This window comes from Bombyx mandarina, chromosome 20 (genome assembly GCF_030267445.1).
Source record: "Bombyx mandarina strain Sakado chromosome 20, ASM3026744v2".
NCBI classification, from domain to species: Eukaryota; Metazoa; Arthropoda; class Insecta; order Lepidoptera; family Bombycidae; genus Bombyx; species Bombyx mandarina.
In genome coordinates this window covers 6192970-6219316 of record NC_143226.1, presented here as the reverse complement: position 1 = coordinate 6219316, position 26347 = coordinate 6192970, and the positions used below count along the sequence as shown (strand labels likewise).

The window sequence follows — 26347 nt, the reverse complement described above, 5'->3', positions numbered from 1 at the left end:
CTGCACGGGTCGGTACCTCCACTCTGACTATTTCTGCCGTGAAGTAGTAATGCATTTCGGTTTGAAGGGTGGGGCAGCCGTTCTAGTGTAAAAACCTTAGAACTCATGTTTCGAGGTGGGTGGTGGTTTTGCATTGTAGATGTCTATAGGCACCTAACCACTTAACACCAGAAGGACCATTAGCTCCTTCACCCATATAAGCAATAAAGAAATCTTTTAGCAGGAAACAGATAAAACAGCAATGGAACTAGCGACGCTAAATAAGATACGCTAAATAAGATATAGATTTACTGGTGGTAGGACCTCTTGTGAGTCCGCACGGGTAGGTACCACCGCCCCGCCTATTTCTGCCGTGAAGTAGTAATGCATTTCGGTTTGAAGGGTGGGACAGCCGTTGTAACTATACTTGAGACCTTAGAACTTATATCTCAAGGTGCGTGGCGCATTTACGTTGTGGATATCTATGGGCTCCAGTAACCACTTAATATCAGGTGGGCTGTGAGCTCGTCCACCCAGCGAAGCAATAAAAAAAAAAGATAGCTCTAACGAGTGATATAAAATAATCTAAATTATAAATTGAAAAATAAATACGTTCTGAATTACAATGAAGCCACACGCTAATATTAGTGCTGCGTTTATTACTTTGTAACAGAAGACAACATTGTTCAAAAATGCTATTTATCACAATGACGGCACAGACAACGGTTGTTTTGTGGTACAAAAACTTTTAGTATAACTAATTTGGAAAATGTTATTTGAATTAAATAAATTAGCATAGAGGAGTCTGGTCGGTATATCGAAGTGATGAAGGACAATGTCTGGATCGGATGGGTTGTGAATCCTCGACTGGTATTAATTAAAAATCATCATTTCTTCTCAGATAAAAAATGTTCTGTCCACTTTTACCTAGTCCGAACTTCTTCACGCACAAGTAATTACAGTATACGCTACGATTCTCTAACCAACATCATATGATGCAGCTTGCTGACGAAGGCGGCTTGGGGCGAGATGAAATTTCCACCTGGCTTCAGATTCGGGGCTGCAACCGCTGCTTATCAGATCGAAGGCTCCTGGAACGTGAGTGGTACGTAGATTTTTTTATTGCTTAGATGTGTGGACGAGTTCACAGCCCACCTGGTGTTAAGTGGTTACTGGAGCCCATAGACATCTACAACGTAAATGCGCCACTCACCTTCAGATAAGCTCTAAGGTCTCAGTATAGTTACAACGGCTGCCCCATCCTTCAAACCGAAACGTATTACTGCTTCACGGCAGAAATAGGCGGGGCGGTGGTACCTACGTCAATGTGACAAAGGTAACTTATTGATTCAGAGGATGAATGAATCCAACATTTCTTAGTATAGCCATCCTGAATGACAGGACAGAAATAGGCAGAGTGGTGGTACCTACCCGCGCGGACTCACAAGAGGTCCTACCACCAGTAATTAAGCAAATTATATTTTTGCGGGTTTGATTTTTATTACACGATGTTATTCCTTCACCGTGGAAGTCAATCGTGAACGTTTGTCAAGTACGTATTTCATTAGAAAAATTGGTACCCGCCTGCGGGATTCGAACACCGGTGCATCGTTCAACACGAATGCATCGGACGTCTTATCCTTTAGGCCACGACGACATCAATTTGTCTTGTTATCGATGACGTCACTGAAATAAGTCACATGACGCACATTTCACGCTCACAATTACCCTCACATGTTTCCGCTGTTAATTTTGCTTTTACTATCGTATCAGGTAAGGTTCTGAGTTTTGTTTTTCTTCAGATAAAGCCGAGAGCGTATGGGATAGGTTTACACATGAACATAAAGATTACGTGGACTCTGGAAGCAATGGTGATGTCGCCTGCGACTCCTACAACAGGTGGAAGGATGACGTACGAATTGCAAAGGAGTTGAACTTACACTTCTATAGGTATGGTTGTTTTTTTTTAACTTACGCTGGCAAATGAGGAATTTATGGTTTTCATGGCGCTACGGCGTCTTCTGAGTCCATAAGGGTAGTTACCACCAGCCTACTTATGGCTGCCGTGAAGCAGTAATGCGTTTGGTCTGAAGGGCGGGAAAACTGTAAGACTTAGAACTGATGTTTCAAGGTGCGTGGTGGCATTAACGTTGTTGATGTCTATGGGCTTTGATTACCACTCAACACTAGGTAGGGCGTTCGTCCACCCACCCAAGCGATAAAAAAATACCAAACTGAGATTTTGACATTTTTTTTTATTGCTTAGATGGGTGGGTTAAGTGGTTACTGGAGCCCATAGACATCCACAACGTAAATGCGCCACCCACCTTGAGATACAAGTTCTAAGGTCTCAGTTTATTCAATACAACGGCTGCCCCATCCTTCAAATCCACGCGCATTACTGCTTCACGGCAGAAATAGGCGGGTTGGTGGTACCTACCCGTGCGGACTCACAAGAGGTCCTACCACCAGTAAAAATCTTCATACAAACTTCACTGTTTTCGTGAATACGGCTGGACGACATTCACTGATTATTTTTGTAGTGTCTAAATAATTAAAAATAAATAATAGTTTGAAAAAAACCAACAAAATACGCTTTTATAGAAAATCCAACAAAAACATAGTAAATAAATTTTAATAAATTTGAATTAAAAACAGTGTAAGAAAAAATGATTTTATTGTAAAAAAAACGTATAAAAGTGTATTTTGTTAGTTTTAAACTATTATTTATTTTTCATTTTTTAGTTGAATATAAATTTTTTCATTTTTTTTTTCAATTCTTTTTTAGTATTGAATTGTCATCGGTCCTTAATAAGTATACCAAATTTCGAGTTAATTCGACGTTTTGAAGAAGTCAAAATCATGTTCAAAGATTCCGTTACAAACATACATACGTCTGAAGCTAACAAAAGCGTATTAAAAAAGAATTTCATTCGACGCTTATGATGTGTCACCACCTGGCTTTGCAGACTTAGTAGCTTAAAACATGTACACGAGTAATTTGAAACTGAAATACGAAAGCGCTGCATTGTGCTATCAAATAAAATAGGTACGCGTAATTACGCTTGTCGCAGATTTTCGATCTCGTGGCCTCGTCTACTACCGACTGCTTTTTCAAACAAAATCAGCGACGACGGGAGGAATTATTACAATCAGTTGATCGATGCTCTCCTGGAAGAGGGTATAGAGCCAATGGTGACTCTGTTTCATTTGGATTTGCCTCAAAAATTGCAGGATCTGGGTAAGCGCTGTCTGTCATATTAAAATCATTTCATAGTCATTCTGCCACACGTGGAGTGTCTGTAATATACGATGAGGTGCGATCTAGTTGCCTTATTTATGGAGAAAAGGGATTTACCCACGAAAGACCAAAAAACAACTGAGGTGATTTAGCTGAGCAAGGTTTCTGTGTGTGATTGTAGTCAAAACAGGGCTGAAGATAGCGAGTGGTAATGGTATTGAGTAATAATAATGGCGCTTTAAGAACTTTAGTAGCAATCGATGAATTTTACGCTGTTTGCTGGTTAAGTTGTGGTGGCTATCACGAAATTGAAGATGTTTGACAAAAAACCTGAATCGCATGACAATTACAAAATAAGTTTTATATAACCGAATTCCAAACAACAATTGGACTGCCTCCTTACCGTGTTACAACCGTTATGTGAAAGACTTTCCAACAGTTTTTTCCCCCAAAAAATAATTAGTTTACTGGTGGTGGGATTCTTACTAGTCTGCATAGGTCGTAAGGTCTGATAAGTACCACCAGTAATGCGTTCCGTTATGTTTATTTTTAGACGAAGAACGGGTAGGTCGATTCACGTGAAATCTTCAGAACAGAGCTGAAAATGTGTACACTAAATATTAACTTTTATTCCGGACAGGCGGCTGGGCAAACCCTTTAATAATCGATTGGTTCGCCAACTACGCGAGGGTGGTATTTTCTCTTTATGGAGACCGAGTGAAGACCTGGATAACTATTAATGAGCCCCTACTAATTTGTGAGATGTCGTACAGCGATAGTAAAATGGCCCCTGGAATCGAATCCATTGAATTAGGAAATTATTTGTGTGCCAAGAATGTTTTGTTAGCTCATGCCACAGCTTGGAGGATTTATGATGAGGAGTTCAGACCGAAGTATCACGGTAAGTCATTAAGTTCATATTATAGTAATTAGGTATAACAAGCCTCTCGTGTTTCTTGTACACAACTCCACGGGGTTTTCTCCGAGGGTTGCATTAATAGCCTAATAGGTAAGACGTGTAGTGACCGCATGTTTTAAATTCTTTGCTAATTTTGCAAGAAACTAAATGATAAAATGAAACCCTCAAATTGCGTGCCTTCGAGTTGTCCAGCGTATTCTATTTCCCCATGTGTGATAAGTTTGTAACATCATCCTGCATGTACATCCTGTCTGGGTATTCACGTCGTGATGCCTATGGACCGCTTTAAACCAGATGAGGCGTGAATTGGTTCTATTCGTTTATGTAAAAAAAATCAGAGCTGGACTATTGTTGAAAATGGACCGTGGATAGTTAAATATTTGAAAGGAGAAAGTGGAATTGTAGTTTTGGTGGTTTTGTCTTTGCCTAAACATATATTCCTCTAAACAAGTTGTTTTTCTACTTAGTATGATTTTTTAAACTCCAACTATTAGTAACAGAACCATAACGTCAGATCTAATTTTTAGGCTTCACTGGTGGGTTCTTTATCATTTCGTCTTTTTGTTAATGATGTCGACTCAAAATCGAATACTTCATGAAATATTAACTTCAGAATGGTCGATAGATTTAACCTTAGAACCAATTACAATTTAATTTACATGACCCTAATTTTGAGAATTCATTGTTTAGCCGAATGAATGTCCTGAACAGGGAATTCTAGTTTGGAGTTGGATTCTCTTGTGATTCTGTCCCCTATTTTTAATTATAATTTCAGGTAAAGTTTCCTTGACGAACGTTTTGATATGGTATGAACCAACTACGGACAACGATCGTGACCTTAGTGACTTGGCGAACCAGTTGTGTGTATGTACTCGATTTTGTTTGTTAATTTGACTACATTTTGTAAGTTAAAGTCTGAAAAGAAACTACGTAGCCTGAGCTATGTGTTGTTCTTAAACACTTCTAAGTTTTTTTGGATTAATTGATGAACAAGAACAGATAGATACCGCCACTCTGGTATTTTTAATTTTTTTTATTGCCCGTGTAGGCAGACGAGCATACGGGCCACCTGATGAGTTGTTACCGCCGCCCGTGGACTTCAGCAATGCCAGGGGCAAAGCCAAACCGGTGTCTACCGGCACTTACTTGGGCATATGTTATCCAAGTCCGAGGCTGAGCCCCATGGGCTTGCCTATAAGTCTGGTGAAGCTAGCACAATCCCCCGAGGCTACTGGCAATACGTAGGCAAAAAATCCAACCTCTACCCTGTCTACTGCTACAACGAAGGCTTTAAGGGCTATACAGTAGTTATAACTGAGATTATAGTCTCAAGGTGGGTGGCAAAATTCACGTTGTGACATCCATGGGCTCTAGTAACCACGCTCATAAGCCCGTCTATGCAATTAAAAATGCAAACTTGCTCATAATACGCCCAACGAACCGTAATAAAATATTGTGAATATTCCTCAGAATGGGATATATACGCATCCGATTTTCTCGAAAACCGGTAACTGGCCGCAGGCTGTTATAAAAATAGTGGACGAAAGAAGTAAATTGTTGGGATATCCGTACTCTCTTCTCCCTGAGTTTACTAAAGAAGAAATCGAATTTATAAAAGGTAAGATTTATAGTCCTAGTTAATTTATTACTGTACTGCCGAGATTTTATGTTTTTAACCAATCAAATTATCTACTTTCTAGGTACTTACGACTTCTTCGGAATGAATTACTACATTTCAAAGTCAATAAGGAAGTCCCTGGTAAACGAACATATACCGTTGTGGCCTCTTGAGGGAGTACCGATATTGGGAGCCATTTTGGAAAGTCAACCCACTTGGACGAGTGGAGCTACGAAGTGGTTTTCGGTAAAACCCATTTGTTTTTACGTACCTTAACAATCAATATTTAGTGCCACGTCTCCAGTGGAAAACGATCTTTAGAAATTTTATCTCTAATAAGAATACTCCTTCTGGAGTAACACTTTTTAGGATAATCTTACGGAAGAACGCTTTTGCGCCACACTCATGAGAGCAGGGAAATAATTATAATAAAGGGATAGTGTGATAGTCATGTGTTGATTTTTACTGCTATATTTGTCTAATTTTTTTTTATTTTTTATTGCTTAGATGGGTGGATGAGCTCACAGCCCACCTGCTGTTAAGTAGACACTGGAGCCCATAGACATCTACAACGTAAATGCGCCACCGATCTTGAGATATAGTTCTAAGGACTCAGTATAATTATGGCTACCCCACCCTTCAAACCGAAACGCATTGCTGCTTCACGGAAGAAATAGGCGGGGTGGTGGTACCTAACCATGCGGACTCATAAGAGGTCCTGCCACCAGAGGTCCTACCATCAATCCATTCTTGATGCCACTAAGGTTTGAACCATGCGCCAGTCGTTTAACAATTCCGTGGTAACGTATTAAATAGCAGCCAGTTTGCTGCTGCGAATGGCCGCGTCAAGAGTGCTCCGAAGATCTTGTGCTCCATGTGACGTCAGCTCTGATGCTGTCAATCAATAGATAACACTGGCTTTAAGACAACGCCCTCAATTGTCAACAAATTGGCGATTCGTAAATTAAAATTTCAGACCCATCCACCAGGCCTTCGTAAAGTCCTGAACTGGATCAGACATAATTACGGTGATCAGGAAATATATATAATGGAAAACGGATACGCGACCACCGATACTGGTCTGGAAGATTTTGACAGGATCAGTTACTTGAAGGATCATTTGGAGCAGGTTCTGTTAGCCATGAAGGATGGAGTCAACGTTACCCGTTACACAATTTGGTCCTTAATGGATAATTTTGAGTGGTCAGATGGTTATACGTAAGTTTTATTTATTTATTTTTATTGCTTAGATGGGTGGACGAGCTCACAGCCCACCAGGTATTAACTGGTAACTGGAGCCCATAGACATCTACAACGTAAATGCGGCACCAACCTTGAGATATAAGTTCTAAGGTCTCAATATTGTTACAACGGCTGCCCCAGCGTTCAAACCGAAACGCTTTACTGTTTCACGTTAGAAATAGGCAGGGTGGTGGTACCTACCCGCGCGGACTCATAAGAGGTCCTACCATCAGTAAGTGGTAGTTTAAATAGTCTTGTAAATTTTGGTAAAGAATTTTTAGTATTTTCAGCAATCTTTAATTTAGTGGCTACTGATTTTTTTCCTTTGAAAGCCCTACAGCTAGCAGCTTTAGTGGTAGTAGCGAGGATTTTAAGTCTGCCATAGTAGCCACCATTCTGTCTAGTTTTGCTACGATGCGGTACTAACAACACGATCAAAGGGCCCATACTGGTCAATACAGGGATCTAATAGGAGTGGAGTGGGATCTTATAGTATGTTCAGTACTGGACGTCTGTGGGCTCTTTAAGTTGAATTATTACGTGTTTTAGCTATGCCACGATTGATTAACTGTTTTAACAGAGTTCTTATGTTTTAGTAAGTTTAATTTATTATCACTCTTAAAGGTATAGCGTAAATTAGCTAAAAGCCATTTTTTTTATTTATTTCACGTCCTTGTAGGCAGACGCGCATACGGCCTACTTGGAGGTGAGTGGTTAGCGTTGCCCATGGATATCAGCAACCCTAGCACTGAGTAATATTCGCTAGCCTCGTTAGATGAAGGGCGTATTTTTTCCTACCTATTCTATTAACCGAATTAATAAGTGAGCTGACGGGGCTGAAACCTGACGGCGTTGCTAACACTAACCCTAGCAAGGGCAGTGCTTCGCAGAATCTACCACCGGATCGGAAACGCGACCCACTGAGAAGATTACTGGTGGTAGGACCTCTTGGCAGTCCACACGGGTAGGTACCACCATCCCGCCTATTTCCGCCGTGAAGCAGTAATGCGTTTCGGTTCGAAGGGTGGGTAGCCGTTGTAACTATACTGAGACCTTAGAACTGATATCTCGAGGTGGGTGGCGCATTTACATTGTAGATGTCTATGGTTTCCAGTAACCACTTAACATCAGGTGGGCTGTGAGCTCGTCCACCCATCTAAGCAATAAAAAAAAAAAAAAAGATCCGGCGAGGAACTCAGTGTTTAGATACCGTCGTCATATATCTGTATGAATATCTTTATTTGTAACTTGGTGACCCGACAGACTTCGTAGCGCCTCAATCGATAAATAAAAGACACATCAAGAGGACACATCAAAGGAAAAACAAAATTGTTTGTTTTTATATAATTCCGAGCTTTTTTTAAAATTTTTCACCTTTTAAATCTTCTCTAGACTTCCACGAATAATTCAAGACCAAAATTAGCCAAATCGGTCCAGCCGTTCTCGAGTTTTAGCGAGACTAACGAACAGCAATTCATTTATATATATATATAGATAATAATTTTATTGCAGGATAAAGTTTGGCCTATATGAAGTAGACTTTTCGAGTCCAGAGCGAACGCGCACTCCGAGGAAATCAGCGGAATACTACAAGAATATTATCGAGACCCATTCCTTGTCTGATTTCTATGTTAAAGATGAATTATAATTTTTTTATTTTTTTATTTTCTTAATTTTTTACATTGTTTGTTGTACTTGTTTTTCGTTTGACTTGTAAGGTTTTTTGTAAAATAATTAAATTTGTTAATGTTAAGACTATTTTCGGATTGCCAAATAGCAACACTGTTGGTGGGAGCAATTACAGTGGTGGGGACGTGACATAATAAAAAAGGCGGTAGTCTGAAAAAACATAACAAAAACCGGTGTATTCGGTAGAGAACAGATGTCTAAATATTGTACAAGTGGAGTTATAAATAAACAGGTAAAAATAGTGTTAAAATAGTATAATAAAAATCAAACCCGCAAAATTATAATTTGCGTAATCACCGTAATTTCCTTCACCGTGGAAGTGAGTCGTGAACAGTTGTTGAGTACGTATTTCATTAGACAAATTGGTACCCGCCCGGGATTTGAACACCGTTGCATCCACGGAATAGAGTGGTTGCATCGCTCAACACGAATGCACCTGGCGTCTTATCCCTTAGGCTGGTATTATAATTACAATAATCTTTTTTCTTTTTGTTTTTATTGCCCATAGGCAGACGAGTACACGGCCCACTTGATGGTGAGTGTTTACCGTCGCCCATGGACTTCAGCAATGCCAGGGGCAGAGCCAAGCCGCTGCCTACCGCAAACTGACCTATTTAGATACAAACTTAATAGGTGATATTAAAAATTGTTTATATTAATTATTCTGTTGATTATTTACCTACAATTATTGTTTAATAAGATCAAATTATATAACATTAAAGGTTGATTGCGCCGGAAGCTGTCAAGCGGAAGGCGCCAATAAAATATTTAAAGTATAAAGGAATATGAATCAACTATTTACTTGATTATGAAATTACTAATTGCTAGAGGTCTCGCAGTAGTCGAAATTCGACTATAATTGGAATTGCAAGTACACTATTAGGATTGTATTTTATACTTCTATAAAAAAATATTAATAAAGATAAACAATATTTAATCTATTCTCAATTTGACCACAGACGTCAAGAACAAAAGTTTGACAATAAATAGTATGCATGCGTGTGTGCGTCAAATACATGGTATGTAGTGTGTGTAATGTTTTCTTTATTGATTTAATGTATCTTTTATGCATTATTAAAAAATATTAGCATTGTGCACTTCTTCTCTATATTCTCTATAAGTGTGGAAATTTTCATACTCCTCCGTCCGCGCAATTTTCGTAAAAAGGGATACAAAGTTTTTGCTTCACGTATTAATATACTACTAATTATATTATAAGACAATGAGTTCTATATAGTGCCTAATCATTAGGATGTACCTTAATTAGTTCGTAAATAATTTATTATGTGTATAAAATAAACGTTAATTTAAAAATATGGTTTCATGTCAAAAAAATAAGCCAAATAAATAAATATTTTTTTATTTATATATATAATTATTTATTTTGAAAACGTAAAATCAGAATACATATAAATGAAGACGCGTATTGTTAAAATAAAATATTAGTTGATTTTGACCATATTATTTTTCTTTACGTGTCTTCGGACTTTGATATAAATTTTTTGGAATCAATAGATCTGCTCTTGATGACCTGTGAATAATATTGAGATGAAATTCTCGGGGTGCGCTTACGGTTTTTGTCGGTAAAATCGACTTTATATAAACCGAATTTTGCTCTGAAAATATCAAAAATTAATTAAATACATTTTTGTAATTAATTAAAACACATTTAAAGCTGTATGCAGACATCAGTTACGGGTTTTCGGCACGAGTAGGTACCACCACCCCGCCTGTTTCTGTCGTAAAGCAGTAATGCGTTTCGGCTTGAAGGCTGGGGCAGCCGTTGTACTTTAAAAACTGAGACACTAGGGCAAACATCTCAAGGTGTGTGGCGGGATTTACGTTGTACGTGTCTAAGGGCTCCGGTAGACACTTAACACCAGGTGGCCGTGAGCTCGTCCACCCATCTAAGCAATAAAAAAAGTAACATGATTCTTTGTAGGTGTTATTTGCTTCCAGTCTCGCATTCTAAGACTCAGAACAACTCCTGAAAGCTATAGTGGTAGGCCGTATTATGCGACATAGGTAGGCTCCACCATGCTGTCTCTTTCAACGGCGCAAAGGAACCCACAGCAGCACAATTGCACCACACAATACAGTTGAGACATGAACACGTCATTACGGATCCTCCCGATCCATTAACGGTGTTTTAGGTACCACAAGCACCGGTTACCATCCTCGTCGAACCCATCGCTTGCGACGAAGGGCACGTTGAGTGAATTAACCCACAGACGCAGCACACAGAGTTTCTTGCCGGATCTTTTCAGTGGGTCGCGTTTCCGATCCGGTGGTAGATTCTGCGAAGCACTGCTATTGCTAGGGCCAGGGTGGGCAACGTTCCCGGTTAGAGCTCCGTGAGCTATACGTCAAAGAGAAGCCGAAATAGCCTCTCAAGGCTATAAGTACAGGTAGGGAAAAAGGAAAAAAAGTTGAGACTTCAGGTCTCTAGATGGCTGTTGGTGATATCTATGAGCTCTGGTAACCACCTAACAGCCGTTGGGCTTGTCTGCAGATATAACTCTTTCTCTTTATCGAAACTTTTATTTTGAAAGTGACCGTAGATTTTTCGGAAGCTTTTCGAATGGTTGTCTACATCCTATTTATTTATTTCTGAGCATGGCAACTCTACGCTCTAGTTTATGGGAGCGATGAAATATCCAATATAAAAGCTTTTTATTTCTAGCGTTATAAGAATAGCATTGACATACCTATCCACTCCCTAAGTCAGTCTTGCGTGAAAATTACTGTACGCATTGTTATGTTACAGCTTCAATGTTTTCATTCACCACAAAGTTGAAGCAACATCCAATAGAAATCATAAAAAGCGTGGTATGGACATGTGATGCGTAGAGAGAAGATGCATGTGACTAGGAGATGTATGGAAATGGTAGGCAAGGTAGAGGGGGAAGAGGTCGACCGAAGTAGACATGGATGGAGTGTGTGAATGACGATATGAGAGAGAGAGAGAGGAGTAAGTGTTGAGATGACGGCTGATAGAAGAGAATGGAAGAGAAAAATTAGCTGTGCCTACCCCATCTAGTGGGATAAGGTGGAGAAAAAGAAGAAGAAAAACCGAGGGAACTAGATATGACCGATCTGACTTACGTATATCCACTCGTCCATTCAAAGTTATCCATTAACGACCAGTAACAGTATCCAAATATTTTAGCTCCATCCTCGTGAATGCTAAGTAGGATCTAAAAGAAAATGAGTTTGTTTTTTGAATTTGTTACGAATAGCTACATCATAGAATATATTTCACAGAAGCTATTGTGATGTTGAGCTTTCGTATATAAAAGTTTCGGACATTAATATTCGGGCGGTCGGTCTACCTAGCAACTTCTACTGTACTGTTTATTCATTAGATGTCAGAATCTCAGCTCACAGGCAGATTTATTCGCGGACCTTAGGTGCGAAGTCAGTGGCACCCATAGGCAAGAAATGTTAATGCCATTTTGGTGTGTGAAGCAAAATTGTCATACAAAACACTAAGGTTCCAGTTTTTAATACGCTTTTATTAGCTTCAGACTTCAGACCGTGTTTTTCAGGATATTACCAAAATAACCTTTCTATTCATATCTGTTCATAAAATATTTATAGCTACTGGCACCGAGCACGCCACGCTTTTTTTACAATCAAATATTTTTTTCTTACACTATTTTTAATTCAAATTTATTAAACTTTATTTTCTATTTTTTAGTTGAATTTTCTATAAAAGCGTATTTTGTTGGTTTTTTTTTAAATATTTTTTATGACGAATCTTTAAAAGAGCTATGTTTGGTCAGACGCGCCCAATTTTCAGGCTGGTCGTTATTTCAGCTGCAGTACGGCATCTCTACTTCAAACCTTGTCCACCCAATGCTGAGTGTAGGTCTCTTCATATGCACTACATTCGTTTTGGTCTATTGCCTTTCGCATTCAATCCTTACCAGCTATTCCACTTCGATAAAGCGGCACGACACGAGAACCCTCTCATCGTGGCCGCCGGTAACTACATTCCCGATCCTGCGGACCGAATGGAAAGCAGTCGACGTCGCCCAAAACACGTCATCTCGGATCCTCCCGATCCACTAACGGTGCTTTTAGGTACTTCAAGCACCGGTCACCGTTCTCGTCGAACCCGTCGCTTGCGACGAAGGGCTCGACGAGTAAATTAACTCTCAGACACAGCCCACTGAGTTTCTCGCCGGATCTTCTCAGTGGGTCGCGTTTCCGATCCGGTGGTAGATTCTGCGAAGCACGGCTCTTGCTAGGGTTCGTGTTAGCAACGTCATCAGTTTTGAGCCCCGTGAGCTCACCTACTAAAGTTAGGGTTACGCTGAAATAGCCACTAGGGCTATCAGCTTAGGTAGGAAAAAAAAAAAAAAACCAGCTATTTTAACCAGGTCATCGGTCTACCTCATTGGTTGTCTGCCCACGTTTTACCATAGAACAATATTTACAGTATCATCATAGTCGGTTGCTCTTGGCAGACCAGTCGTGGTCATGTGGAATTCTTGCTTATTAAAGCCTTGACAGATGTTTTCCATAGTTTGCGAACTGATCCTTGGCGCACACACTCGTTAAGTGGGGTTTCAGTAAGGTCTTTCACCTGATCAGTCCAGCGCATGGGGATTCGTCCACGAGATCTCTTACCATTGACCCTACCCTGAACAACAAGTTTCTCGATAGCCTCTGCTGGCCGTCGCGACAGTATATTTCTCTCTAAATGGCGCTTGTGTCAGTAAGATAAGTCCAAACGTAATTTCGAAGTATTTGTCGGGAATGACTAGAGAGAGGTGAGTTTTGTTAGCACGCAAAAAGTAAATAAAACCGTATAAAAAAAGGATTGTGTGGTTTTATGAAACTTTTTTTCACATTATAGACATTTAACTCTGACAAACAACATTTACATTAAACACTGACAAAAACAAACAAAATAGCGTGGAGTACTGGCACAAATGAGCAATAGTCTATACACTATACGGTCAGCTGCTGCGAACTGTAGGCGGCGCCATATTGGCCGTGACTGCTCTGACGAGCGCCTTTCACTTTATCCCTACTCCGCGGCCGACCGTCACGCGACATGCGACACACAGACGAAACAGTTTGAGACGATGTAATAAAAGTTTCACAAACAATTAACAAATTTATATCACATGTCGCGATATCAATGTTAAAAAAAAATATATACAAACTTGTTCCAAATGCTTCTCAATGTAAGCGATCCTTTTATAGTCGTTGAGGTCGTCTTCAAAAGAGGAGTAGCCGTTTTCCGTAATGATTATGTTTTGCTCCCCATAATTTTTCCTGATCCAATTTATTGTATTTCGAAGCCCTTCAGGGTACGACTGTAAAATTTTAATGAATAAGCAACAATATATGCAACAGATTACGACACTAAAAAAAAGTAATCTGGTATGTATGCAGCAGTTTTGAACGCAGTGAAATGTATTGATTTAACCGTGTGTAAATTGGCCTTTGATTCTTCAATTAAACATCTATAAGTACGCGAACCCCAATGTTCCCTAATGAGTGAAGTCATCTTGGTCTAAGGGATAAGACGTCCGGTACATTCTTGTTGAACGATGCACCGGTGTTCGAATTCCGCGGGCGGATACCAATTTTTCTAATTAAATACGTACCCAACAAATGTTCACGATTGACTTCCACGGTGGAGGAATAACATCGTGTAATAAAAATAAAACCCGCAAAATTATAATTTGCGTAATTACTGGTAGTAGGACCTCTTGTGAGTCCGCGCGGGTAGGTACCACCGCCCTATCTATTTCTGGCGTGAAGCAGTAATGCGTTTCGGTTTGAAGGGTAGGGCAGCCATTGTAACTATACTTGAGACCTTAGACTTATATCTCAAGATGGGTGGCGCATTTACGGCGTAGATGTCTATGGGCTCCAGTAACCACTTAACAGCAGGTGGGCTGTGAGCTCGTCCACCCGTCAAAGCAATAAAAAAAAAGAGTAATATCTAATATCAGAGAACATACACTAAACGGTTCAGGATATCCTTCAGTGCTGTTTGGGTAGTGTTCGAAAATCGCACGCGACTCCAGAAGCTTTCTGGGTGATTTTTCTGAAGTTTCATTGGCTCGGGCTTTTCTCACCAAACGACTGGTGTAGTAGTTTAATCCGAAGAAGTCGTAAGTACCTAAAGAATAAACATTGTGAAGTTAAATTAAACTAGGTACCTACTTATACGTTTTAGTCTGGTGTTTTTTTTTTAATTGTCATTATAATATTTTTTACGTTTGTAATGTTTAACAACTTCCGTGAGCACGTACTACTTTTTTGGTACGTGGTTTTGTGCGTCGACATTTGAAAATTGTGCTAATTAATTTTTTTTTTAAGGGATTTTATGACCTGGTCACCGAGACCTTTAAGTCATATCTTATTTTAATTTATATTCATATTTGTATGAAAAATTATATTATGGAGTGAAATGAAATGAAGATGATCAATTTGAGACATTAATCAACTGGGATGAAATTAAATGAAATGAAATGGGATGAAATATAATCTCAGTAAAATGGTGGTCATTTACTAAGATTTTTTCAGTGGACTTTTTGGAGGATCCCGAGAAGCTACGTCCAGCGGCTTTGTTTCATTTTCCCACATTTGTGCACTTTCACAGATATTAAACAGTTAATAAACCACCATTATTACACATTTAAACCCGAAGAAACACTAAATAGACAAAATAAAACAAATCACACAACTTCACTCCTCGCATTCCCGCTAAAAAGTCGTGCTAATTAATTCATCTGATTCGTATACAGATAATAAATTTAAAAAAAAGTAATGGCACTTGGGGACTCCCGCGGTAACGCTATTGCACAGCATTTTTATCAACTCATGCAAATATAATTGGACAATAATAATTTAATATTAAAACAATAATAAATTAAGACCACGATATATTTTTATACATTAACAAAAGCAAAACATTAACTGTCCCCTTCACACTCATAAGCTAGACCGCGCGAGAGAGAGATGGGCAGACTTTTCAAGATGCGTATGCAGTGCGACGTCATGCCGCGCGCTTATTCACAAACACTACACAAGCACAACGTGTGAATGTGTTGAACGCGAGCTACAAGGTAAGCGGAGTGGGGGGGGTGTTAGGTTTTATTTTCGTTACGGCATTTCTTGATTCGGTCGCCGCGCTCAAAGCCCCCGATAAAAGCTATGCAATAGCTTAAAATAGGAGATTAAACTCTAAACCTACTTGTAATCGCACGGGTAAGTGCTCCCACCTTACCTATTTGTGTCATAAAGCAGTAATGCGTTCTTGTTTGACTCTCTTCCTACTTGTTTTCGGTAGACATTTGTTGTTTTTTTTAAGGATTGAGGGTTTACTGGTGGCCCAAAGGCCTTTCCATTTTCAACAGGTGGGCAAGCAAGGGCTCAGCCAGGAGGGGTGGGATTTGCTAACAGCTACCCGAGCGCCTCCAAAGGAGACTTAACAACTCAAGAGTAGCTGTTTCGCGAATGAATCTACTACCGGATCGGAATCGCGACCCGCTGAGAAAGTCCGGCGAGAAACTCAGCGGGCTGAAGCTTAGGTTACGTTATACGTCGAAGTCTTTGCCGAGTTCGACGAGTACGGTTTTCGGGGTCCCTAAGCCTGCTCCTAGTAAGAGCTAAAGGCGTCTAATGCAAGAGCTACTGGATCCGAAGGATCCGTAAGGACGTGTAGACAGATTTTTCTGCTACCAATATCGTATATGAAGTTGACGCTTGCAAACATAGCCGAAAAGTAATTATAATACTGGTAAGGACCCATTAAAGTATTGTTTATAATGTAAAGTAGCCGCGAAAATTGAAAGTGCCATAAGTACTTTTTTTTGCCTTAAATATAGGTAGTGTCATGTCATAAATAGGAATCATAAATATTCTTTGATGGGTGGACGAAATTACAGCCCACCTGGTGTTAAGTGGTTACTGGAGCCTATAGACGTCCACAACGTAAATGCGACACCCACCTTGAGATATAAGTTCTAAGGTCTCAAGTATAGTTACAACGGCTGCCCCACCCTTCAAACCGAAACGCATTACTGCTTCACGGCAGAAATAGATACTAGATCAAACCTCTGATAAGTTCGATTTCGCGTTTTGACAAGGATGGTAATCTGGAACGTGGATGTCCTCCCTCTGCGCTGATTTTATTCATAAACATCACGAGACTGGGGGGCCATCCGCCTGTCTTGGAGAATACTGGGTGCAGGTAACGCCCGTACTGAAAGTTTTTCAAAACACGAATATTAAACGGTGTATTATTGTATGTATATTAATATATACTAGAGGTCCCGCAGTAGTCGAAATTCGACTATCATCATCATCATCATTTCAGCCTATTGCCGTCCACTGCTGAACATGGGCCTCTCCAATAGATTTTCAGTGCGACCGGTCCATTGCCACCTGCATCCAACGAGACCCAGCGCTTTTTCCTAGGTCGTCGGTCCATCTAGTTACCTAGTAGGTGGCCGTGCCACACTGCGCTTGCCAGTACGTGGTCGCCACTCCAGGATCTTTCTGCCCCATCGACCGTCCTCTCTTCGTGCTATGTGGCCGGCCCATTGCCACTTCAGTTCACTAATTCTACGGGCTATGTCAGCAACCTTCGTTCTTCTACGGATCTCCTCATTTCGGATTCGATCACGTAGAGAAATGCCGAGCATAGCCCTCTCCATAGCTCGCTGCGCGACTTTGAGCCTTCTAAAAAGATCCCTAGTGAAGCACCACGTCTCCGAGCCGTAAGTCATCACTGGTAGCACACATTGGTTGTACGCCTTTGTCTTAAGGCACTGAGGTATTTTGGACGAGAAGACGTTGTGCAGTTTACCGAACGCTGCCCAGCCGAGTTGGATCCGTCTACTGACCTCTCTCTCAAAGCTGGACCTACCTAATCGGACTGCCTGTCCTAGGTATATATATTCGTCAACAACTTCAAGAGTAGAGCTCCCAACAGTAACTATGGTGGGTGCAACATGGACATTGTACATGATTTTTGTTTTGTCCATGTTCATTTTAAGACCCACTTGTTGAGAAACCCTACTGAGGTCACCGAGCATACGCCCTAAACCTTCCAGTGACTCTGCCATGACCACGATGTCATCGGCAAACCGAAGATGAGTGATGTATTCGCCGTTAATATTGATGCCAAGTCCTTGCCATTCCAGGAGCTTGAAGGAATCCTCCAGAGCAGTGATAAACAGTTTCGGATTTCCTTCGTGCAATGCTCCTGTACTCGGACTGACATGGTGGCGTTATTATACAAACACTTCAATACTTCGATGTACCGGTGGTCAATACGGCACCGCTGGAGAGATCTAAGGACCGCCCATGTTTCGACGGAATCAAAGGCTTTCTCATAGTCCACAAACGCTAAGCATAATAAGCATAGTAAGAGGCGACAAAAGGGAAAGCATAACACACAATATTTACTAGTGTGAGAGAAGGAAAACTCGAAATTAAACCCTGTACCAACCCGTCTAGCCAGCGTGGTACCAGTAGGCTAATAAACCTCCAAAATGATTGCACACCAATTCGACTATAATTAATTGAAATTGTAAGTTTGTACACTATTATGATTGTATTTTATACTTCTATAGTCACAAATTTCGCCAAGGCTACACTATAAAAAATATTAATAAAGTAAACAATATTTAATCTCAATTTGACAACAGACGTCAAGAACAAAAGTTTGACAATAAATAGTAAGCATGCGTGTGTGCGTCAAATACATGGTATGTAGTGTGTGTAATGTTTTCTTTATTGCTTTAATGTATCTTTTATGCATTATTTAAAAAAAAAATTAGCATTGTGCACTCCTTCTCTATATTCTCTATAAGTGTGGAAAGTTTCATACTCCTCCGTCCGCGCAATTTTCGTAAAAAGGGATACAAAGTTTTTGCTTCACGTATTAATATATAGATATATTTTTTTTTATTGGTTATATGGGTGGACGAGCTCACAGCCCACCTGGTGTTAAGTGGTTACTGGAGCCCATAGACATCCACAACGTAAAGCGCCACCCACCTTGAGATATAAGTTCTAAGGTCTCAAGTATAGTTACAACGGCTGCCCCACCCTTCAAACCGAAACGCATTACTGCTTCACGGCTGAAACAGGCAGTATGGTGGTACCCATCCGCGCGGACTCACAAGAGGTCCTACCACCAGTAAATTTACCGGATAATGTTAACAATCAAAACGCTTACGCTATACTGGTTGCATAGATCAGTGATTTCCTTGTCATCATCAGTTTTTGCACCAAAGTAAACGACGTTATTAGCGATGGAGACTTTACCTGGACAAAAAGGGACCTTTAAATATCAAGCTAGCACTCAACACAAGTGCCTCCCGAAATGTAAATATATTTACCTTCAGTAAGGTTTGAGGACGTTGGAAGATATTCCCTCTTAGTTAGACAGAGTCAATCTTGAGGCCCGCTTTCTCATGTTTTAAGCTAGGAGGCGAGATGTTGAGGAAAAGCGGTCTTAGCCGATTGACTTTAAAAAATATGCTCACAGCCCACCTGATGTTAAGTGATTGCTGGAGCTCATAGATACCTACAACTTAAATGCGCCACCCACCTTGAGATATAAGTTCTAAGGTTTCAGTATAGTTACAACATTGCTGCCCCACCCTTCAAACCGAAACGAATTACTGCTTCTCAGCAAAAATAGGCAGGGTGGTGGTACCTACCCGTGCGGACTCACAAGAGGTCGTAACACCAGTACACGCACTACTCCAATACCTATGGTTTTCATAGAGAATAAGATTTTATTAGCTTAATCCCGTTGATAAGGGCTCACAAAATACACAGGCATAAATTCGGCCCATCACTCGTAACATTTTGGTTCAGTTACAGCTGCGTTTAGCCCATCAGAGCCCATCAGAGCCCATAGAATGAAACTACAATATGAATACCCTCACCCATCTTCGATATTTGAAGTCGAAGTCTGAATATTATATTGTAATATATATTATATTGCTACCTTTTTGGATGGCGAGAAAGCAGCAACCTTGACATTGGTAGGCGTGGTATGTGGAATTCAAACCTGGTTTTGGCGTAAAAAGGACATCCTTTGCACTCCTATCGAGCAATACTACTATGCCAATCCTAAAATCTCGCAGGCACCAATGGTACCAATACGAAAATGCGAACATATTTAAGAAGTGTTCTAAGTTGCGGTTTGGCTGATTTGGATGTTTCATTTGCGTAATCGCTGACGGTTGGACGTTTTGTAAGTCCGCATAGATAGGTACCACCACCCTGCCTATTTCTGCCGTGAAGCAGTAATGCGTTTCGGTTTGAAGTGTGGGGCAGCCGTTGTAACTATACTGAGACTTTAGAAATCTCAAGGTGGGTGGCGCATTTACGTTGTGTGTGTCTATGGGTTCCAATAACCACTTAACACCAGGTGGGCTATGAGCTCGTCCACCCATCTAGCGATTAAAAAAAAGATGTTGCATTGTAATGCACATATCCGTTTTGGTGCTCTTAATACCAATTCTAAGTGCTTTTCATACCAACCTTTATACAATGGCTTATATTTCTTGTTATATATATGGTAAGCCTTAGCGTGGGCCATTAGTACAGTCTTGGTGCATAAGTAAGGGCCTAATTCGGGTTCATCGATTCCAGGAGCATGGGGCCCACTATTATACGTGAAATCACAAATAAGCACAGGCTCATTGATCGTGATCCAAAGCTTCACTCTATCTCCGTACAGAGAGAATACTACGTCCGCGTAATCGGCAAACCATTCTGACATTTCAGGATTGGCCCAACCTCCTGTAACAAAGTTATATTAAACTAGCTGACCCAGCAGATTTCGTAGTGCCTCAATCGATAAATAAAATACCTAAACTTTTGTATAAAATAAACTTAAAACAAACAAAAGGAATCCGTCCGACGGGGGACACATGAAAGGAAAAACAAAATTGTTATTTTTATTAAATTCCGAGCATTTTCGTATTTATCTAAACTTTTAAACCTTCTCTGGACTCCCATAAAGTAATTAAAGACCAAAGTTGGCCAAATCGGTCCAGCCGTTCTCGATTTTAGCGAGAATAACGAACAGCAATTCATTTTTATTTATATAAATGGCTATCGTGACTAGTCTCACGAGGAAGCAACAAATTGGAAATTAAGAGCAATACGCATCTTTTAAAATAGAGGGAAAAGGGCCTAGGGGTAGAGGTCCCAAACGATGGTCGGACCAAATAGCGGAGGAACTGGGGATACCTATCAGCGACGCACTCCACCGGGTTGCAGGGCGGGATCGATGGAGACAGTTGGTTGACGAAATCGGACGGAGTCACGATCCTCAGCAGTGAGAGAGAGAGAGAGAGAGAGAGAGAGAGAGAGAGACGCATCTTTTACAGAATCAAATACATGTATAGATTTAAAATACCAAATGAGAATCAAGTCAGGTCACATTAATTTCAGGGTAAATAATGAAAGACATTAGCGCAACGTTTCATAAAATCGCAAAGTTTGCGCAAGTGGCCTACTGAAAACACAACTGAATATCTTGGAACACCAGTGGTAGTCGTTGTTCAGGATCTGCTTATTTCTGCAGCGAAGTTATTTAATACGCTATTATTATGAGTTTGACCTGCATTGCCGTTTAGTATGGAGATAGGTAAAGTAATTTTTTTAAAGGCAAATTTTTCAACGCCCTTTTTGAAGAAGCTGTACGGGAAACAACAAACCCTATTTTGTAACCGACCCCACCCTATTTTGTAAACAAATAATATAACTTAATTAAACTAAAAACTATTGTCCAGACTTTGGAAAAAGCAGAAGTCTTTCGGCGCAATATCTGTTGAGTACGGTGGATGACAGCAAACTTCCAACCTTCATTCCATATCGCCTTTAATTCATCGTTCTTGACTTTAGGTTTCCCCTTCAAATCGATACGCATTAACGCTTCACGGCGGTAATAGGCAGGTTGATGATACCTTATGGACCCACAACATGCCCTTACCACCAGTAAGCACGCCCTAACACCAGTACACGCACTACTGCAATACCTATGGTTTTTATATAGAGAATAAAATTTTATTAGCTTAATCCCGTTGATAAGCGCTCACGAGGTTCACAGGCATGAATTCGGCCCATCACTCGTAACATTTTGTTTTAGTTACAGTTGCGTTTTAAATAGCACTTGCAACCTTAAGATTGGAGCTTTGTTGATTGTAGAAATATATGGGACGATGGTATAATTTGTGCGGGCTCTAAAAAAATTGTATTACCAGTTCCTAGGTAGGAAAATAAAAGCAAAATATTACTATTATAAACGGAATTATTAAAACTTTAAATCATATCAAACATTAGTGACTGAGCTAGTGATTTCACACTGTGTTTTTTTAAAGTAATCATATTATGTCGTAGCTTGGAAAGGTGTGTTGATCTGAATCTGTTCAGCCTGTCTATATACCACCAAAATACTTTTGTTTTAAGCTCGCGACACACACGACCTAGGTTTTTATATTATTTTGAATGAGTGATTACTGGTAGCCCAGAAGCGTTTTTAGCTTCATCAGGACAGGAGAGCGAGTATATGCTCAGCTAGGAGGGGTGGGATTTGCTAACAGCTGCTCGGGCGCCCCCGAAGGAGACCTAACAACTCAAGAGCAGCTGCTTCACGAATGAATGTACTACTGGATCGGAATCACGACCCGCTGAGAAGATCCGGTGAGAAACTCAGCGGGCTGATGCATGGGTTAGGTTGCACGTCTAACTCTTTGTCGAGTTCGACGAGTACGGTTATCGGGGTCCATAAACCTACTCCTAGTGTTAGAGCTGAAGGCGTATTAGACGCCTGCATTTTTTTTAGGCAAAGGTTCGGCGCCCTAGGTATCCTTTGATACGCGCACAAATTACAAGAGACAAATATTACCCAAATCCTGAAGCTTCTGCGGTAAATCCCAATGATACAAAGTCACCAATGGCTGGATTCCCTTTTTCAGTAGTCCATTAATCAGGTTATCGTAGTATTGTTTGCCATCTTTACTGATCTTCGTACAAAACCCTTCAGGTAACAGTCTTGGCCATGATATGGAGAATCTGCGAATATACAATGCCAGACATAATGCTATTAATCATTGATTTTTCTAGATTATTTTTCTCTTTCATCATACTCTAACTCGGTCTGTATCACAATTTTTTTTTTTTTATATTTATATTCTATCGAAACGTTGTTCGATTAGCTTACAAACGTACGGACTACAATCGGAAGTCTTAATGCTACGCGATCTACAAATTGATGTTAAATATAAATATAATAAATATAAATATTTACTAACAATCACGCCACGTTAACAAGTCCCGTGCTAAGTTCGTAAAGAACTTGTGTTACAAGTACCAGATAACGGAAATAAATATAATATTTTTAATATACACATACATATATTAAATATACGAACCCGCGACCCCCCTGTGTAGTGACCATGTCACTTACCACTACACCAGACGGCCGTTAAAGTACTAAATAATTAGTAAGTAGACATTTTTCTTACCTATAATAATCAAGTCCCAAGTGATCGGCCATCTCAATATCCGTCAAGTATTGGTTGTAAGAGTCACAAGCAACATCACCGTTGGAGTGATCTTCGATTTTATGAGGCTGCGTGTGAATGAAATGATCCCAAATGCTTGGAGCTTTGTCTGAAAAAAGGGAAGGACTGAAAAATAAGATATATTTGAGGAGCGGTATACTTATTAGTCCTGGTGACCATCCTTCGTCTTAATAGTCCTACTATGTTTTTTTTTGGAACGAAGTTCCATTATGGGAGAAGCTGAGGAGTGCGCGTTTGGAATGGTATGGACATGTGATGAGACGAAATGAAAATGAAGTTGTTAAGAGAGTGTTAACTATGAATGTGGAAGGATATAGAGGAAGAGGTAGACCTAAGAAGAAATGGATGGATTGTATGAAAGACGATATGGGTAAGAGGGGAGTGAGTGAAGAAATGGTATATGATAGAAGAGTATGGAAGGAGAAAACATGTTGCGCCGACCCCAGGTGACTGGGAGAAGGGCAGGATAATGATGATGATGATGAAGTTCCTTATGGGACGATGCGGAGGGGTATCCTAACCCGGAAAAAACGTCCATAAGGTAAGATTTTTATTAGTAATGCACACAGTGTACGACTTAATTTTGTAATAACGTACAAAAAATAACTTATTTTTTATTATTCATTGACCACGATCTCAGAGCGTTCGTTTGCGCAATACACTAACTCTTATGCAAACAACCGTGAATGAAGTGTACCACAATAAGTTCGCATGTTACCGAATGACTGTGGGTTGTTGCGAAACCTCTAGTTTTATTTTCTTTATACCTCGAATAGAATTTAAAATTAATATTTTTATATTAAGGAACTTCGTTCCTATCCGGTGTCCCATGACACCACACATCTTTCTTTTTTTTATTGCCCGAGCAGGCAGACAAGCACACGGCCCAACTGATGGTGAGTGGTTACCGTCGCCCATGGACGTCAGCAACGCCATGGGCAGTGCCAAGTCGCTGCCGGAGTCCAAGTGGCGAAGGCGGTTTTGTGTCACGAAGAGCTCTCTGAATTTTGGCACACACGCTGAAGACGGTAGCAATTCGGAGTTGAACCGTCTAGAATTCCAGTCTTTTTTTTTTATTGCTTAGATGGGTGGACGAGCTCACAGCTCACCTGGTATTAAGTGGTTACTGGAGCCCATAGACATCTACGACGTAAATGCGCCATCCACCTTGAGATTTAAGTTCTAAGGTCTCAGTATGGTTACAACGGCTGCTCCACCCTTCAAACCGAAGCGCATTACTGCTTCACTGCAGAAATAGGCGGGGGGGTGGTACCTACCCGTGCAGACTCATAAGAGGTCCTACCACCAGTCTTTTCAGAATCTGTGAGCTTCGAATGACACCAAGGCAGGTTGGAGGCAAGATAACGCGTTTTGCATCTCTCCTGCCCCGTTATGTCCACGGGACATCGATCTGGCGATCTTTCGGAGACCGTTTAGTTGCCGCCGCCAAATCGGATCCCCTGATTTTACCACCGCGTCAATATCAGCGTGGATCGAGGAGGGCGGTTATCCATGATGCTCTTTCACGAGACTCATTTGGATCAGTCATGTCGTTTTGTTTTATTATTTTATTTATTGGGCACCAACATGTTATACATAAGCACAGAGCATTACAGATAACAAACATATACATTGATCTCACACTAAATGCTAACACAATTACAGTTAACGACTGCATGCATTGTTAATTAAAAAAGCGGTTCATTGTATAATATTAGAGAAAAAAAAAACTATAAATAGCATTGCATGAAAATTTAATAAATATAATAGTTTATAAAAACTAACAAAATACGCTTTTATAGAAAATCCAACTAAAAAATAGAAAATCAACTTTAATAAGTTTTAATTAAAAATAGTGTAGGTAAGTAAAAATGATTTTATTGTAAAAAAAGCGTGGGGTGCTTTTCAGGATATTATCAAAATAACCCTTCTACTCATATCTGTTCATAAAATATTTATAACTACTGATACCATGCACCCCACGCTTTTTTTACAATCAAATAATTTTTTCTTACACTATTTTTAATTCAAATTTATGAAAAGTTATTTTCTACTTTCTTATTTTCTTTATACCTCGTTTTTTTTCCAGATGGGTTAACGAGCTCACAGCCCAACTGGTGTTAAGTGGTTAGTACTGAAGCCCATAGATATCTACAACGTAAATGCGCCACCCACCTTGAGATATAAGTTCTAAGGTCTCAAGTATAGTTACAACGGCCGCCCCACCCCCTTCATACCGAAACGCATTACTGCTTCACGGCAGAAACAGGCAGGGCGGTGGTACCTACCCACGCGGACTCACAAGAGGTCCTACCGCCAGTAATTACGCAAATTATAATTCTGCGGGTTTGATTTTTATTACACGATGTTATTCCTTCACCGTATGAATGAAATGTGTATGAAAATTACGTTAATTACAGAGGAATTACGTTTTTGCAACTCACCACTGACATTCCAGGACCCTTCGATCTGGTACGAAGACGTTGAGGCTCCGAATCTGAACGAGTTTGGGAAACACATTTCTTGACAGCCCCATATCGGCTGAATTAATAAGCTGAAAACATTTACGTGTTTAATTAATAGTAGTAGATGATGACCGAGCTTTACTCGGTATTTTTTTTTATAACTCCATCTTGTCGTGTCTTTAAAGCGGTTAGTTGCTCTCAATTGAGGAAAATAGTATTATTATTCGCCAATAGATGATATTGTATGTGACAACGTAGCCGCGGTTTGAAATTTTCCCCACCTAATTGTTGGTAGCCTAAGGTGCTATTTCAACTGCTCACGGATCGTTAGGCGAGCTCACAGGCTCAACCTGAGAGAATTGCTAGCACTAGCAAGAGCAGTGTTTCGCTGAGTCTGCTACCGGGTCGGAATCGCGACCATTTAGAAGATTCGGTGAGAAACTCAGTTTTTTTTATTCCCAAGTATGCTGATAGCCTTGAGATTCTATTTCAGTTTTGCCCTAACGTGTAGGTGAGCTCACGGGGCTCAGACCGGAGTGTTGCTAACGCTGGCCCTAGCAAGAGCAGTGCTTCGCAGAATCTACCACCGGATCGGAAACGCGACCC

The 26347-nt window shown here is 40.2% G+C and overlaps 2 protein-coding genes across 2 annotated transcripts; one reads left to right on the top strand and one right to left on the bottom strand.

The window, feature by feature from the left end:
• The first annotated feature begins 609 nt into the window (after positions 1 to 609).
• Positions 610 to 10054, top strand: LOC114252308 (myrosinase 1-like). The gene is made up of 10 exons (XM_089735639.1): positions 610 to 715; positions 981 to 1084; positions 1782 to 1929; positions 3054 to 3220; positions 3861 to 4121; positions 4915 to 5003; positions 5610 to 5757; positions 5840 to 6003; positions 6734 to 6975; positions 8512 to 10054. Exons 1-10 carry the CDS (start codon positions 672 to 674, stop codon positions 8645 to 8647), a joined length of 1503 nt encoding a protein of 500 aa, XP_089591765.1. The 5' UTR covers positions 610 to 671; the 3' UTR covers positions 8648 to 10054.
• Positions 10055 to 10159: 105 nt separating this feature from the next.
• On the bottom strand, positions 10160 to 25856 carry LOC114242845 (myrosinase 1). Its single transcript, XM_028174141.2, has 10 exons — positions 25721 to 25856; positions 23217 to 23364; positions 22598 to 22764; positions 20224 to 20484; positions 18905 to 18993; positions 16774 to 16921; positions 14673 to 14833; positions 13866 to 14018; positions 11794 to 11885; positions 10160 to 10304 (listed from the first exon to the last, which is right to left on the bottom strand). Exons 1-10 carry the CDS (start codon positions 25794 to 25796, stop codon positions 10160 to 10162), a joined length of 1440 nt encoding a protein of 479 aa, XP_028029942.2. The 5' UTR covers positions 25797 to 25856.
• Positions 25857 to 26347: the final 491 nt, after the last annotated feature.

Bases quoted from the DNA above. Each gene is read 5' to 3' on its own strand.
- LOC114252308 (XM_089735639.1), top strand. From the start codon at position 672: ATGCTATTTATCACAATGACGGCACAGACAACGGTTGTTTTGTG. The intron at 716-980 runs GTACAAAAACTT...CATATGATGCAG, and splicing joins CAGACAACGGTTGTTTTGTG to CTTGCTGACGAAGGCGGCTT. The intron at 6,004-6,733 runs GTAAAACCCATT...TTAAAATTTCAG, and splicing joins GAGCTACGAAGTGGTTTTCG to ACCCATCCACCAGGCCTTCG.
- LOC114242845 (XM_028174141.2), bottom strand. From the start codon at position 25,796: ATGTGTTTCCCAAACTCGTTCAGATTCGGAGCCTCAACGTCTTCGTAC. The intron at 18,994-20,223 runs GTTGGTATGAAA...CTTTTTGTCCAG, and splicing joins ATATAAGCCATTGTATAAAG to GTAAAGTCTCCATCGCTAAT. The intron at 14,019-14,672 runs GTATGTTCTCTG...AAAATTTTACAG, and splicing joins GATATCCTGAACCGTTTAGT to TCGTACCCTGAAGGGCTTCG.